The sequence below is a fragment of the Echiichthys vipera genome (genome assembly GCF_963691815.1).
Source record: "Echiichthys vipera genome assembly, chromosome: 10".
Lineage (NCBI taxonomy): Eukaryota > Metazoa > Chordata > Actinopteri > Perciformes > Trachinidae > Echiichthys > Echiichthys vipera.
Window position 1 is genome coordinate 4,327,115 of NC_139835.1, and position 14,890 is coordinate 4,342,004.

The window sequence follows — 14,890 nt, forward strand, 5'->3', positions numbered from 1 at the left end:
GCACATGTGAATCACAATGAAAATGTGTTGGTAAGTTGTGTCTAAACAGGTGAAAAGTGCTCATGATTTTGCCAAAAGAGTGATTGATTCAATCAGTGTGTTCAGGCAACAGAGAAATTGGTTCAGACAACAGGGTTTAGTGTTTTAGCAATTGAGAAAAACTGTAATCACAGACTACATAACACATAAGAGGTTATATCATGTATGAACTTGTGGCGCCCTCCTGTGTTTGATATATGTAAGAACAGCCTCAACTGGACAATGTAAGTTAACACAATTAAGTGCTGTACTTAATACAGATACATACACACATATGGATATTAAATATATTTAATGTGTGTATCTTTATTATATAACTACATTGGTAATTATGGGATGTAAATAAAATGATATATTCTAGAACAATGCACTACAATGCACTTGGGATATTGAGTTTCTCAAGTGTTTATCTAGAAAGCCACAATAACATTTAAATAACTTCTTACATGGTCATGTACTGGACAGCTTTATTAGAAAGTATTGCAAAAATCAATGCCAATCATTGCTCTTTATGGAATGCAAAAAGTTTGTATGAACAAAATCACTTAAGTAATGTAAAACATGACGACAAAGCTAAAACTATTGTGTTTCAAACATCAGACCCGTTCATGAATAAGCACAGGAAAACACTCAAAAAATCATTATTTTAAAATGGATAATTAGGTTTGTCTCACATTGTGTACACATTGTGTACTCAAAGGTTATTAAAAGCAAATTAGTTGTGTCAATAATGGAAAACACAAATTCTTAGTTTTTAACTAAATCATTAAGTAAATGTATTGTAAAATATATGGTGATTATTTAATTTCATTGAACAATATTATGAAATTGCTGTACAACACATGTATTCAGTGAACGGCAGAACCTGTCAAAAGGTAATAGTTGAATTCCTTTTCAGATTTCAGGTAATTTCATCATGCACTCATTTACAATGCCTTGTGAGATCCACATTTTAACAGACATTTTTAAGAGATTATACTTCACAAATGTATCCTTTTATACAACAAGGGCAACAATAATGTAATGTACAGAGCCATGGATATACACAGAAATGTGACATAGCATGACATTCATTAATTACACAACTCAGTCACTTTCAAAGTATCGGGGTGTATCACAACAAATGGAAACAATGATTAGCTGAAAGCCACAGTATGTTGGAACAGGCTGCTTTCAAAGTTCAGTTAATGTCGAGTGCAACAGGACCTTTCATTGAGAAACCAGTAAAGAATGACACTTTTGACCCCGGGACATGCCCACTAAGCTGACTTCGAAACATTGGTGTGACTTCGACCTTCAGTAGTGGGAAACAAGTATCCGCCAGTATCAAGTTATTCCTCACTTCGCCAGTGACCCTACAAAGGCGCTCCTCTACCTCCTTCTCTTTCCATATTTTGCCATTTTCCCACATGGAGGCAAACTCATCCTGCCCACCTGTGACGCACCTTTTGATTTCCCCAAAGTGTACCAGTCGTTCATAGCCTTGCTTCTTCCCCAGGAAGAAATGGACAATGGGCCTCTTGCCATTGTACACTTCCTTCATCACTATGTGATAAGAGGTCCTCATTTGTGATATGTACTTCACCAGACTTGTTGGTGGAACCCCCTGCGGACAGTGTGGCCACAACAGCACAACTGCAATGTAGTACAGTTGCAAAGTCTCACTTATTGGGATCGGCTCACACAGAACTTGGCAAAGGAGATTAAGAAGTTTCTGGTATGGCTGAATGTGTGGTGATTCCAGTTTGATACAACTCAACACAACATTGATGTAGATGAAGTTGATTTTCTCCTTCACAGTTGGCTTATTTTCAGGTGCACAAATAAAAGCATACTGTTTGGCAATCTTCCTCAATGTTTCAGGTGAGATGTCTTTTGAGAGACAATTCAGAATCCCAGAGTAGGTATCAGCTTTTTGCATCTCCAGGTATTGTCTTGCCCCATGTAGTTTCAGCATGTTATTCATGTATTTATTCTTCAGAAGGGCTGCAGAATCTGTCTTGCAGAAAAGCTTTGCATACTGCATGAAACAGCTGAAAAGCTGCCTTTGGGCTACATCCTCACGACTGTCTTTTATTCTAGATCTGGAGCCCAAGTTCACAAAAAAATTGTCAAGGAAGTCTATGTTTATCTTCATCCTAAATCTGAGGTTGTAAAGTACATCCTCAAACTGTCTGAGAACTTTGTAGTAGCTTGCATGTTTGTTGTGCCGTGTATCATTGCTCTCCACAGCCTGAAGTTTCACATTTCCAGAGAGAACCTCACTCATCATGTCATGGCGGACTATGTCAGAAGAAAATATGGGGGTCTTTCCCAGCACTTCAATGACAAGTACTCCAACCTGAATTTCGCCAAGGCACCCTGCTGTATTAAAGGGGCCGTTGTCGGTCTTGATTTGTAATCGCTGAATTGACTCCTTCTTTGCAAGGTTCTGTGTCTCCTTGAATGCATCTATTGCGGATTGAGCCATTTTAAGAAACATGTCCAATTTTTCAGGACTAATAGGCACTTCCTTGTAGTTTGCAATGGCATTCTTTAGCTGATGCTTGATAACTTGTGCTGATGTGTCTGCAATGTATGAGCTGTCTTTGGAAAGATCTCTTGCTCGACATGCCCAAACTTCTGCCTCTGAGAAATCCTTCTTTTTCAGGTAATAGTACCTGGCTAGTAACTGAAAGACAACTGGATCTTTCGGAAACCGTTTTGATGCATTTTGTAGCACCATCTCTTCCAGTCCTGGAGTTTCACTTGCAATGTGTTGAATTAGTGGAGAGAACTGAGATTCCTCCTCTGAATGATGTCTCTTCACCAAAATGTGGTGAACATCATGCAGGAGTTTGTCTTTGCCTTGTGTGCTCTCATACAGCTTGTCTGTGGTCAGCAGAAGGTCAATGATGGCAGCTTTGTTCACATTGTGTGTTGCTGTAAGTTCCTGCAAACAGTGCCTTGCAATACTTGAATGGATCATTTTCACAGCTTTGAAAACTACCTTACCCTCAACTAAGCAGGTGGCAATCAAAGTGGAAAATTTCCCAAATCCTTCTTCGACTTTGATGGTTCCACAAACTGGTTTTGGTTGAAGACCAAGAAATTCTTCACACAGCGAGACTGAGAAAGAGGCACCCTTGCAGTATACATTCAAAAGAACTAAAACAGCCAGGAGTTGTGCATGTTTCTGATTCATGTTGAAGCTCTTCAGGGTGTTGCGGACCACACCCTGAACATACTCCGGCTTGAAGTTCTTCTTCATGATCATGAACCCATAGAAGGTGTCTGCATTCTTGTGTGTTTTCTCTATTTCTACAAGTTTTTCCTCAAACAGTTTCTGCTCTGTCTCGGAGAGATCGTTTCCAATGAATACAGTCTCTTCAGTTGGTTCAGTTTGTTCAGGGGACTCGGACATCATACAGTTCAGGATAATCACCTGTGGAGACTTACACTGAATGTTTTTTTTTGTACATGCTTTTTCAATGAGCCGCTGCAAGTCAAAGACTTTTTCCTTATCATCAAAGTCATCTATCATCAGCAAAACAGGGACCTGTGGCGATTGCTCCACAAGGTTGTGCATCAAAAGTTTTACCACTTGATCAGCGACCTCAGCGAAATCAGCATCGCTGTCTTTGAGGACAGCACAACGGAATCTGTGGCGGAGAGCCCATAAAGTATGCATGGCCAAAGTTGTCCCACCACATCCAGGTACATGCATGAGGTTGAACAACACGCAGGCTTTTCTCAGGGAGCACAAATCTGGTAAGACTGTATTCATGATGAAGTCAAACTTGTCTCTTTTAATAAACGGTGTGGATCCAGGCTGCTCTGAGAAATAGAAATTCCACCATGACACCTTTTCTCCTTTGTAGAAGTTCTCTTCTATGACAATTTTGTCCTCGCTTCCTCCTTCACATTGGTTCACACACAGAACCTCTAAGCAACTCAGGCTACGCTCCATTTTCTTCTCAAGAGGCACATTGCTCCCCCCATGACCAGGTAGGAAGCGGCTGGATCTGCGGTTTTTTGACAAAAGACTAAGGACAGTGCCAGCGACTTCAGCAAAACTGAGCTCATATATGCATCTATGAGAGATGTTGATTCCGCACCGAGCATCAATTAGGTCCCTCCATGAGGTAAATGCTTTTTGACTGTCGCATATACAAAGGATTTGCTCTGTGCCTCTGAGCTCCTGCCAGAATGTACTGAAAGTCTCAACAAGAGGGTCCATCTTCTCACTCACTGTTGACAAAAGTAAGAAAATGACAAGGAATCTCTTGTTTGGAAGAACATCTTTACGACACAAGAAAGAAATCACATCTCGAATGGAGGCTCCCTTGTCCATCAACCACTCATCTATGTCTGAGGGTGCCTCATCCTCAAGACCTCCATTGCACATTACCCAGCTGGTGTTTCGAGTTAATTTCAACCTCTTTGCAATGTCCTCAACTCCTTCTGTAATTTTATACTGTGCTGGTAAATGTACACTTACTGTACTCTGCTGCTCAAAGTGACACTGTAATCCATGTTTAGCTGATTCTGGATCAAAGTCCAAAACAGCTGTTGGGTTCAGCTCTACAAGAAATCCTAGTGATTCAAACTGGGTTGAATGTGATTTGTTAGTTACTAGTACATACCGCTCAAAGTGTGATTTATCTAAAGAGGGCGATCCACCAGTTATCATATTACTTAATCTAGAGCCTTGAGTACTGCACTTTATCACACTGAGGTGCTTCTCTTCTGCTTCTTTTCGGAGTTGCGATCGTTGTGCTATGCTGTCAACAAAGTGGTTGTACTCTGCCATTGGTTTGGCAAATGTGGTTGGCGCGAGGAGATCCCGACTGCTTCCGCCATCTCGGACAAAGAATTGTTTTGATGGTTTTGTTTCAGTTGTGACTGATTCTTTACATTTTGCTTTTTTCTTGGCTTTTCTTGTGTCCATGTTGAAAGTATGGTAGATGTTTTCTTCACACATCGTAGAGTCAGGAACTATATCCACTTCTATGACACATTTTTCAGACGATGTCATATTTGTATTGAGAACCCCAACAAACCGTGGCGGTTTGATGCAATTTTGAGCAGTCTGTTTGTGTTTATGCTCAAAATAACCATCAATTGCAGATCTCAGTTCATTTGCATAAGCCTCTCTGTCCTTAGCAACCACTCCCAACACTTCACCGTGCATGAAGTTTGGCTTGTCTCCTATTCCAAAATGTATGGTGCCATTGGTGCGGCAATTCATACAGGCAGCCGCAAAGCGAATAGTCTCTTCAGTGAACTTGCTCATTTTAGTTTCATCTGTTGTATTGATGAAAGCTTTATACTCGTGGCAGGGTTCAATTAAGTCTGAGGGACCGGATTCTGTAATATCAAGAATGCCACTCTCCATGTATCGATATGTATCATGGTACCTACAAAAGGGATAGGGCTTGCATAGTCTTCCAGGCCGATTTGCAGAGCTTTTTGGCTCCTCTTTCTTTAATTTCACTACCTCATCTCTGGCATGAATGATAAGTTTTGCTGGACCCAAAGTCACACCGATTTCTTTTAAGTCTTCTCTATCTAAAAGCAAAAGACTGGGTCCATTAATGTCCTGCTGAAACAATATTTCAGCAACACTATCATCCACATCATTTAACTTTAGAGTCCATTCTTTCACTTGATGTTTACTCCAATCCTTGATGTCAGGTGGCAGGTCCTCCTCCTGACTCTGAAAGAAAAAAGTGTTGTTATTTTCCTCATTTCAACTCAAATTACAGCAAACTTATTACTTGATCAAATTCAGTATTGAAATATTAGGTGTAATAATGAAGTGGTTTAATATGTAGGAAGTGAACACATTTTACAAAGTTGTGTTAGTTTGATAAATATCTTTAAATGCATGTGAATCTAATGTAAAGGCTCTTATTGTAGTTTGCAGTTTAATGGGTTATATTGTATTATATTCCTGTAAAATTCAGATTGTTTCAACTGTAGTTTACCTTCATTTCGCCTTGATTTGCCATGGCAGCACTGGTACCTTCTTCACAAAAGTAGATCACGAATGCTACAAAAGTGATTTAAAAATTCACATTAGAGGAACAGAAACTGTACAGGAAGCAAATAAAACACAAAATGTCACATATTTCATCGTTACCTTAATTCTTCCTGCTCATCCATGACATCCGGCTTACTTTTCCCAAATCTTGACCACTAATGCTGCAAAAGAAAGTATTAATATGAACATAATGTATAAACAAATGTCTAAGCATATTAAGGAGTAGGTACTGAACATTAATACTGTGACTACCGAAACTGTGACTGAAAACTCAAGCAAAACACTAAAGACCTTTGTCGTGAAAAGCGCTTTGACTTGTCATTCACAAATGTAACTTTTTAACATTTGTAATGACTCTATTCTATTGACTACGTGTGCTAGTTTGCGAGCCTGCTGTCATGCTCAGGCTTACTGGCAGTGCTTCCTGCTGTTATGGTTGGGTATGGAAACCCAGATGTGCTCATCCTGCCAGATCAGTTCAGGGTCCTGCATTTACAGATAACATTAACACATGATGTCAGAATTGTGCATTTAAGGCAAAAGCATTGTAATTTTCTAAACTGTGGAAAGACTGTGTAGAAAAAGCTATGCTTGAGGATGGAATAACGCCTTTTCCATTGTACAGATAATTATGTTATGTGCCCGAGCACATCTGGGATCCCTTGATAAAATGTAGAAAATGATTCATTAAAAAACTGAAACGGTGGTGCATTGAACACCCTGTTATATACTTAAGTGTACTTCCTTCTTTATTAAGATGAGTTTACACAGATATCCCTGCTGATTGAGTAACACCTCTGAGACACGCACCAAAGATTTTCAGATTGAATATGCCCCTTTTACCCACGCCAGCATCCGCTATCTACCGGACCTATTGGCTACGCAGATTTCGGTGCCACTTAAAGTTGTTCTTGTCTAGATATTGTTTTAGCGTCCTCTGTGGCAGTAAGATGTCACTGCAGGTGAGCCTGTTTTTTCAGAGCCTCCATCTTGTCACTTTCACAGTCACTATGTGTTGACATTTTTTTGCTCTTTTGTAAACTTTAATGAAACACATTTACCTCTCTACTTCTGGTACATGTCTGCCCTTACTACAAGCCTGATTCAGAAGTTGGAAGTTCCCGATTTCTGATTACAAGTGAACGCAGCATAACCGTTAGCAATGATCTGGGCCGATAGACCAACCTCTGTCAGCAGAGTCACTAACACGGTGGCTTATTAACATCTAGAGAAACATCTAAAGTGTTTTCATTAGTGGGTCATTTGATCAATCACCATTGTTTTAACTCACTCTGTGATAGATGTCCAGCCAAAGTGGAGATTTATTAAAACTACGTTTTTGTGTTGGCTTTTGTACTGGGTGAAACTGAGTTTTAGGTTACTGAACATCACAGTGTGCGTCAGAAAATACATTAGCATCCAGTTTGTTCATTATGGATGCTGTTAAGAGAGAGAGAGTGATGCTGATAGCAGGGGATTATAGAATCAGCATCATATCGCCTAAGGCATATCTATGCTGAATGGAATAGTGCCACATGACAATTCAGCAAATAGCTTTAATCATATATTTTTATGTTTGCAACGTCATAGATAAGGGGACATGAGGGTAATATTTGTTTCTGAAAATACTCGGCTCTGTGTAAACACACACACACACACACACACAGGTGACTGGCAGCTGCTGTAGAGAGGGCAGCAAAGGTGCCAAAGGTTTATCTTGCCAGTCCGGTTTGTTAAGAGTGTTTCTTTACGCCCATCCTGGCTGCACTGGATTCAGCGGTGTTATATATCGCTCCTTCTCACTTATTTAGTTTGTACTTATTTTATTTCAATCTGCTGCTAAACTGCACGCTGCGTATTGTTGTATATTGTATATACCTACGCTTAACCACGATGTCTGTTGCACTCTGTCACACTTGGTTCATTGCTTGATTTATCTGACGTTAGCTTTATTTTGATTTGATTTATGTTTATGCTTATTGTTACTCTGATCCTTTTCCGCCTTTGTATCGAAACTGTTGCACAATAATTTCCCTCGGGATAAATAAAGCTTCTTGAATCTTGAATCTTGAATATGCCCTGTAAAAGTGCATTGTGTGTGTGTGTGTGTGTGTGTGTGGGGGGGGGGGTCGCTTTGAGTGTGTTTGTGCTTGTGAGGAGCATAGATGTGAATTAACTGTGCTTTTATAGCAGTGGTGAAACATAAGTGGTGGTGAAAGTTGTCTGAGCTGCTGCTTTCTGAGAAGTTTAAGGAAGTGCATTTTAGAAATGAGTGATGTCATCGTTGTTGACCGCTGCTGCTGTTTGTTACTGCTGTTCTCTCTCTCTCTCTCTCTTACCTCATATCTCCATTTTAGTGTATACGATAATGAACTTTGTGTTGAGCCACAATGCTGTTGTTATTGTTTATGAATTAATTTGCATTGTTTTTAAATGTTGCCTGTTTGTTATGCATTTAGTTGGATTTTGAGAACTTATTAGGCTGGAAAACATCAAACCAATCTGACAACAATGGGTCTACTTCTATCCAAGTGCATCCAGATGATCTGCACGGCTGATTGAAAATCAAAAAGTGCACTTGCAAATTAGTCTGGTGATGCCAGGTTGCTTTTAGTATGGATCCAAGGTACAGTTTCACAAGTCATACGGCAGCCAAAATAGAGGCCTTTTGTCTTACAGTTTACCGTACTGATCCAACCCAAATGGAATCGGCATTGTAATAACAAATAATAAAATAGTTCATTAAATAAAAAACACAACTCTAAACGGCATTTAACAGCATAATGTGATTATTAATAGATCCAGTTTAGTCTAGTTTTTTTTTTTCACTCCTTACCTACAGAAAAGATCAAGAAAGGGGTCAGAACGCCTTAAAAGCAGACAGTATTTGCCCTATCTGGCCTAATAACACAGAACTGACTGAAGTGGTGAGGAATGCAACACATTACACTCAGAAATAGGCTAGCTGATACTCTTACAGGAGATACTGATCCGAACACTTGATTTTTCAGAGCCTCTCGATTCCGAATCTTTCTGTCTCCTTCCTCTCTAATATGTGGTGGTGCAGTGGGATCAACTCTTCCACCACTGGCTCCTCTGGTGCCAACTGAGAAGAAATACAAGCAGGAAGAAGCGGCAGCCTTCATCTGCGCACTAGACAATCCAACCCATAGAATTGTAGGATTGTTTTATACGACAAAAATGATGATGTATATATTATTTTACTGCTATGGGTGTGAAACTAATCAATGCAATGTCGAAGTGGATTCGAAATCACACATCAGTCAAAACTGCGAGTCGAATTCAGGGACTATGGCCGACAGGCAGACACCGACCGAGCTGCTCACATCGAGGAAATATTGGATTTCATTGAAAATCATTTGCCTGTCAGGACATTTTTTTACACTGCTGACAAAAATGACAAACATACAGAGAACATCCACTCACCGTGGCGGGCAGGCCGTCCGCAGGCAGCTGTGTAATGCTGAAGTCTTCAGACAGGGTTCGTGTGGTCACTTCTCTTCTCTTCTGAGGAAACGAAACCTAAGAAACAAGTGTAGGTTCGGAGAAACTGTTCTGCCACTCCGGGGCTCTCAAGTGGAGCTGCCACTTCCCAGCCAATCAAAAAAAGACGGGGCTACACAATGGCCTATCAGATAATAGCACTGTTGTATCTGGGTAAGATTTAACGCAAAAACCAATGAAAAAAAAGCATAGTTTTATTCACGTGTTGTTGTTTTTTTCATTTTGTAACTTTATTCCAATAGCATCCAGCTGCAGACCCGGAGTACAAGCCCCTCACTTGACAGAGGTCTCTCAGAGGTCTCTCCATGGGTCTCTCACTTGACAAAGCCCCTTGCTTGTCGGAAGTGAAAATGTAGTTTTTTTTACTTTATGCAAAGTCACGCAATAGTTTTTTTTTTTTTTTTTTACTTTATGCAAAGTCACGCAATAATTTTTTTAATAGGTTATTTAAACTTTTTTGAAAAAGCACAAAACATAGCAAGTTAAAGGAAATCGTTTTTTTTTTACTTTATTGAAAAAATAAGTTGTCGTTTTTTTTGAAAAAGAACATACAATTCCCCTCAGTCAGGTCTCAGTCCTTATACACAGTTAGTGTATCTTACAGTTGACTTAATCCTGAATATTGTGACATTACAAAGATAAAATTTAAAAAATCAAATATTACAATGCGGATGTTTTAGTGAAGATAAACATCTGCAAAGTTTTAATGGAAACGAAAATTAAATGCAACATTAATAAACAAATATTTCATGATCCAATATTAGAATTCAATAATCAATAATCATCTAGGCAACAATACATAAGTTATTTTGTCACTTTTAACTTCAATCTTAATGAGGCAAAGTTAACCAGTTTGTAATCATTCATTCATCTTCAACCGCTTGTCCCTGTAGGGGCGGGGGGGGGGGGGGGGGGGGGCTGGAGCCGATACAGCTTTTTTTATTTAATCTATTTAAATGGTAATAATTAAACATCATTCTGGACAGAATTCTGGGACTTTTTGCAGCAGGATGGATCAAAACATGATGAGGTTTGCATGTTATTTATCAAGGCAGTGGCTGTGAAGATGGAGATAGTTGTTTCTTTGTTAGAAGCTGCAGTTCCTTCCTCTTGAAGTCTGTGGTCTTCTTGTACAGTTCCATGACAATGGGGCCCAAGGCAAAACATTTAGTGCCGGTGAACCTCTTTTTAGGTTTGTAGTGCTTGAATTCAAAGAAGATAGCTGCTCCTTCTTGTAACTTCTCCACATGTCTCTGGATCTCCTCGTCACACTGGAGTGAATGTAGGCGTCTTCCTTTCTGGAGGCCACAGGGGTGTCCTGCACTGGGTTCACATCTACACCGTTCAAATCTTTAACACCAATAGTCATGTATGGTAAGGCAATATACCAGTTTCTACCAATCACGATCTGAATGATGAACACTGACATTTTACCTCAGGCAAAAGCACGTTAAAGACAAAGGCAACAGAATCTATAGGTTGTCTCGCTCCTGGTGTGTCTTTAAGGATTCCAAAAAGGAAAGAGAACTTCATCAAGCTGCGTGTCATCAAAGCAGATGGTGGCCGTTTGCTTTTTTCAGTCCCACAGCGAATGCAGATAGCCGGTGGTGATGGCCTGCAAATAAACATCACTTTAAAATGACATGGCATTGATCATCTTCTGATAAATGCTTTAAGATGGACATCCAGTGAATGCCATATTTGCTAATGAATTTAGTGCCATATAGATACCTCAAGGTGTTGTCTTAGTTTAGTCTTCCCTGTTATGAAGTCAATCAGTACTGAACACTGCTGTTTTCGCTTCTCCTGCTCCTCTTCTACCATTTCCTGTAATTTCATAGAGCAAATATTAAAATTATACTAAGCGCAGTTAATTCCACATACTTGGATGGCTTTTTACTGACCTCTAGTCTTTTCATGCTCCCTTAGATCCATTGTCCTAAAAATAAACATTTTAAAATGTATTTATGTTTAGTAAATGCTTGATATAAATTGGGGAGACAAGATAGCATGCTTGATATTACTAACTAAATCACATACTAACCAACTCAGCCAGGTTGATTGTGCATGGCCTCTTTAAGTCACTGTGCTCCCTGATGACGTGATCATCCTGTGTTAGCTCCTGTTGGCCACATTCATAATATAATGAACTTATAGCAATGTCAAGAAAATTTACATTACTACCACTATTTAAAATTGTAAAAAAACACAGTTTCTTAAACAAATAATGTCTCAAACCTTTCCATTTTTGTCCTCCGCTTGGCTTGTCACCTCCTCCTGGACATTAAAAACAGCTGTGTCCTTTTGAGGAAAGTATTTATTTTTTTAACCATGTCAAACTGTTAGAAATCAATCAGTTATGGTGATTACCATACATAGACTTTTATAATATCGGACACTTAATTCACCTCTCTTTCGTTTTAGTCTAAAGACTGGTGGAAGAAGAGCATTCAGCATGCTTTCTGCCTCCTTGGAAAAATGGACAAACCTTCTGCCATGTCTGTAGAACAAACAAATAGTCAAAATATGACACAGACAAAAACAGACACAGACCCCTCCAGGTGCAGGTTTTCCACTAGCACTGCATACCACCATCTCCGCAGAGCTGCCATGTCATCCTAAAGGAAGAACATTGCCACAAATACAAAGTGCATCCATATACGGCTTAAAGAGAAATATGCCGAGGCTGGCTTGTCTTTTCATCATTGTGGTGCTCATGGTTTGCATTAGCACTGCCAGTTTAATAAGCCTTTAGCGGCCGACACAATCTCAGCGCAGGAAAATCCCTTACACATCTCACAGGTTGCAAAAAAACTTTATCAGAAATGTATTTGCCACAGAGTGACAGCACTATCCTCAAATTCTCAAAATCAAATATTGCTAGTTAGCTCGTAGTTAGCAACGTTATCAACATAGCAAAGCTTACGTTGTTTTTAAACGTCTCCATTATCTTCATCATGTTCAGCCCTGACAGCGAGTTCGCTAAAATTCCCGCCCACTTACTGATTCACTTCCGGCAAGCAAGGGGCTTTGTCAAGTGAGGGACCTGTGTCAAGTGAGGGGCTTGTACTCCGGGTCTGCAGCTGGATGCTTCTCCTTTATTCACACACAGACTTACACCAGTGATTACTGTTCGATCTTCAAACATTACAACAACAGTAACAGTAACAATATCGCTCGAGATAGTGCATAAATCATAAATAAAAGAAAACATTGACGTACATAAATCATTACAGATCAAATTCATTACACATGTCTGGTTTTCACAGTTTTACAGTTGGTGCAGTACTTCAGTGAGTTCAGGTAGGAGTTTAAGTAAGAAATTAAAACAATCAAATGAGATTTCTGCTTTGCAAATTTAGTGGTGTGTATATAGAATGTACCTAATAATAAGAAAATAATCATAACACACAACTGTTGGATGGGAAATATATTTTCAAAAATACCCCATGCACTTATGAGTAGAGCAGCGAACCCAACAGCAGCCTCAGGTACCGAAGCACCAATGGGCTCCATCCTTGACTTTGGTAATCCACTTGAATGGATTTTACTATGAGAGGAGCTGGTACAGGGGCCAGTTGGTAAATCTTTAAAACACTCTTTTAATAAACTCTGGATTCACTAACTACGTTGTTGGTGCTGTGTTTTCTGTGTAGGGACTCTTCTCGTGCTGCTACAGAGGTTTGTTGTTATTTTGATTAGTATTAGTGGTTAAAAAAGACACTTTAATGCCTTCACCACGCCTGGCTGTTAGCGACTCTACTGGATTTCTCCGTTAATAGTTGTTACATGAAAACTGTCTCAATAGGTGCGTTTCCACTATGGTCGACGACCCTGAATGAGGCGGGTCTATCTCGCCAAAAACGCCCCTAATTTGTCGCTCAGGAGGCCGTTTGACCGAATAGAAAGAGGCCCTGCTGCTGATTGGATGTAGCTCTCAGCAGGACGTGGCGTGTGGTAGAACAGACGTGTGCTAGTTTTTGCGCCTTTTTTTAGGAATGGAAACACGGCGAGTGAATGGCCATTTGAGAGGGCGTGCCCTGAAACTTTCTGGGAGACCACTCTAGAGGGCTAGAGGAAACACGCTTAATGGCTTATTTGATGTACATAAGTGCTGAAAAAGACCATGGGATGATTTTACAACAGAATGACACTTTAGCTAGTACTGGCCATGTGAGATGAAGACATGTTATCAGAATATCCAGGAAGATGCAGATAGTGGAAACAGCTGATCAGCGCTGTGTGTTAAAGTACAGTACAGTATCAGTACTGTTCTGAAAAGGTCTTTCCATATCCTGTGTCGCGCATCAACCCTATTTCGAAGAAGGCAAAACCCACCTTTGGCAGGTGTAAAAACTTGTCGTTGTGCAATTGAGAAAGTTTTATTGTTTTTTGGCGTTTCCATTCAGCTTTTCTAATGCACACTAATGAAGCAATATGACAAGAGAGGGTGTGCCTTACCGTGATTGTTGGATAGAGGCACTTGCGGTTATACACACAAGTTACCAACAAAATAAAATATGTAATCAAAATGTAATCATACTGTGGGGCTATTCACGCTCAAAGGAAAACATTTTTGCCAGTGTTATCACTGTTTCCATGGAAACGTGACAAACTCATCCCTGTTGAGTCAGGCAACTTAAGCTAACCTTAGCTTTGTAGAGTTTGTGGGGTTTCCAAAACTGAATAAATGCCGCACACATCAACACTAAACTGCTTTGCTAGCTCAATATCTGCTTTAATCTGAGTGAAATTCACTCATCATATAGGCAAAATCCTTCTCCAAACTGCAACATACTCTGTTTTACAGTACAGCAGGCCTACGTGCATCCACACCTCACTTTTACCAAATTTCACACTGCCCCTCATCAAGTAAACAGATGTAGCATATGCAACAGAAAAGCAATTATTGACACTGACTATATGACAGCATTTCCTAACATGTAAATAGAGCAGGAACCTGCATTACATTCAAATAACATTTTTCAGTTTTGTTCATTTGTCTTTTCTATTTGTCTACATGTCATTAAATGTATGTACCCTTTCCACATTAAAATGTGACCCATGTTATATATTTAGTTGAGTTGTGTACTCACATTTACCCAAATGCTTCCAACTATGTTCAAACCAGAGAATTGTGTCATGTTATTGAAGGTAACAGGTACATTTGGTCGCCTGTCAACTGCGTCATATTCCCTTTGTGCATGTGTCAGTTTTGTGGTTTTCTACATACAGTACATTGACTTTTCATCTAGTTTTAAAACACATTTTTACAATACACTTTTTAGACCTTGGGCATTT

General features: G+C 39.6%; 1 protein-coding gene across 1 annotated transcript; it reads right to left on the bottom strand.

Moving 5' to 3' along the window:
• Positions 1-507: 507 nt before the first annotated feature.
• LOC310952901 (sterile alpha motif domain-containing protein 9-like) lies at positions 508-9,619 on the bottom strand. The gene is made up of 4 exons (XM_083921740.1): positions 9,512-9,619; positions 6,164-6,225; positions 6,009-6,073; positions 508-5,737 (listed from the first exon to the last, which is right to left on the bottom strand). The coding sequence occupies exons 3-4, from the start codon at positions 6,030-6,032 to the stop codon at positions 1,220-1,222; spliced, it is 4,542 nt and encodes a 1,513-aa protein (XP_083777866.1). The 5' UTR covers positions 6,033-6,073; positions 6,164-6,225; positions 9,512-9,619; the 3' UTR covers positions 508-1,219.
• Positions 9,620-14,890: the final 5,271 nt, after the last annotated feature.

Excerpts from the sequence above, each read along its gene's own strand:
- LOC310952901 (XM_083921740.1), bottom strand. The coding sequence starts at position 6,032 with ATGGCAAATCAAGGCGAAATGAAG. Across the intron at positions 5,738-6,008 it reads CAAATCAAGGCGAAATGAAG|AGTCAGGAGGAGGACCTGCC; the intron begins GTAAACTACAGT and ends TTTTTCTTTCAG.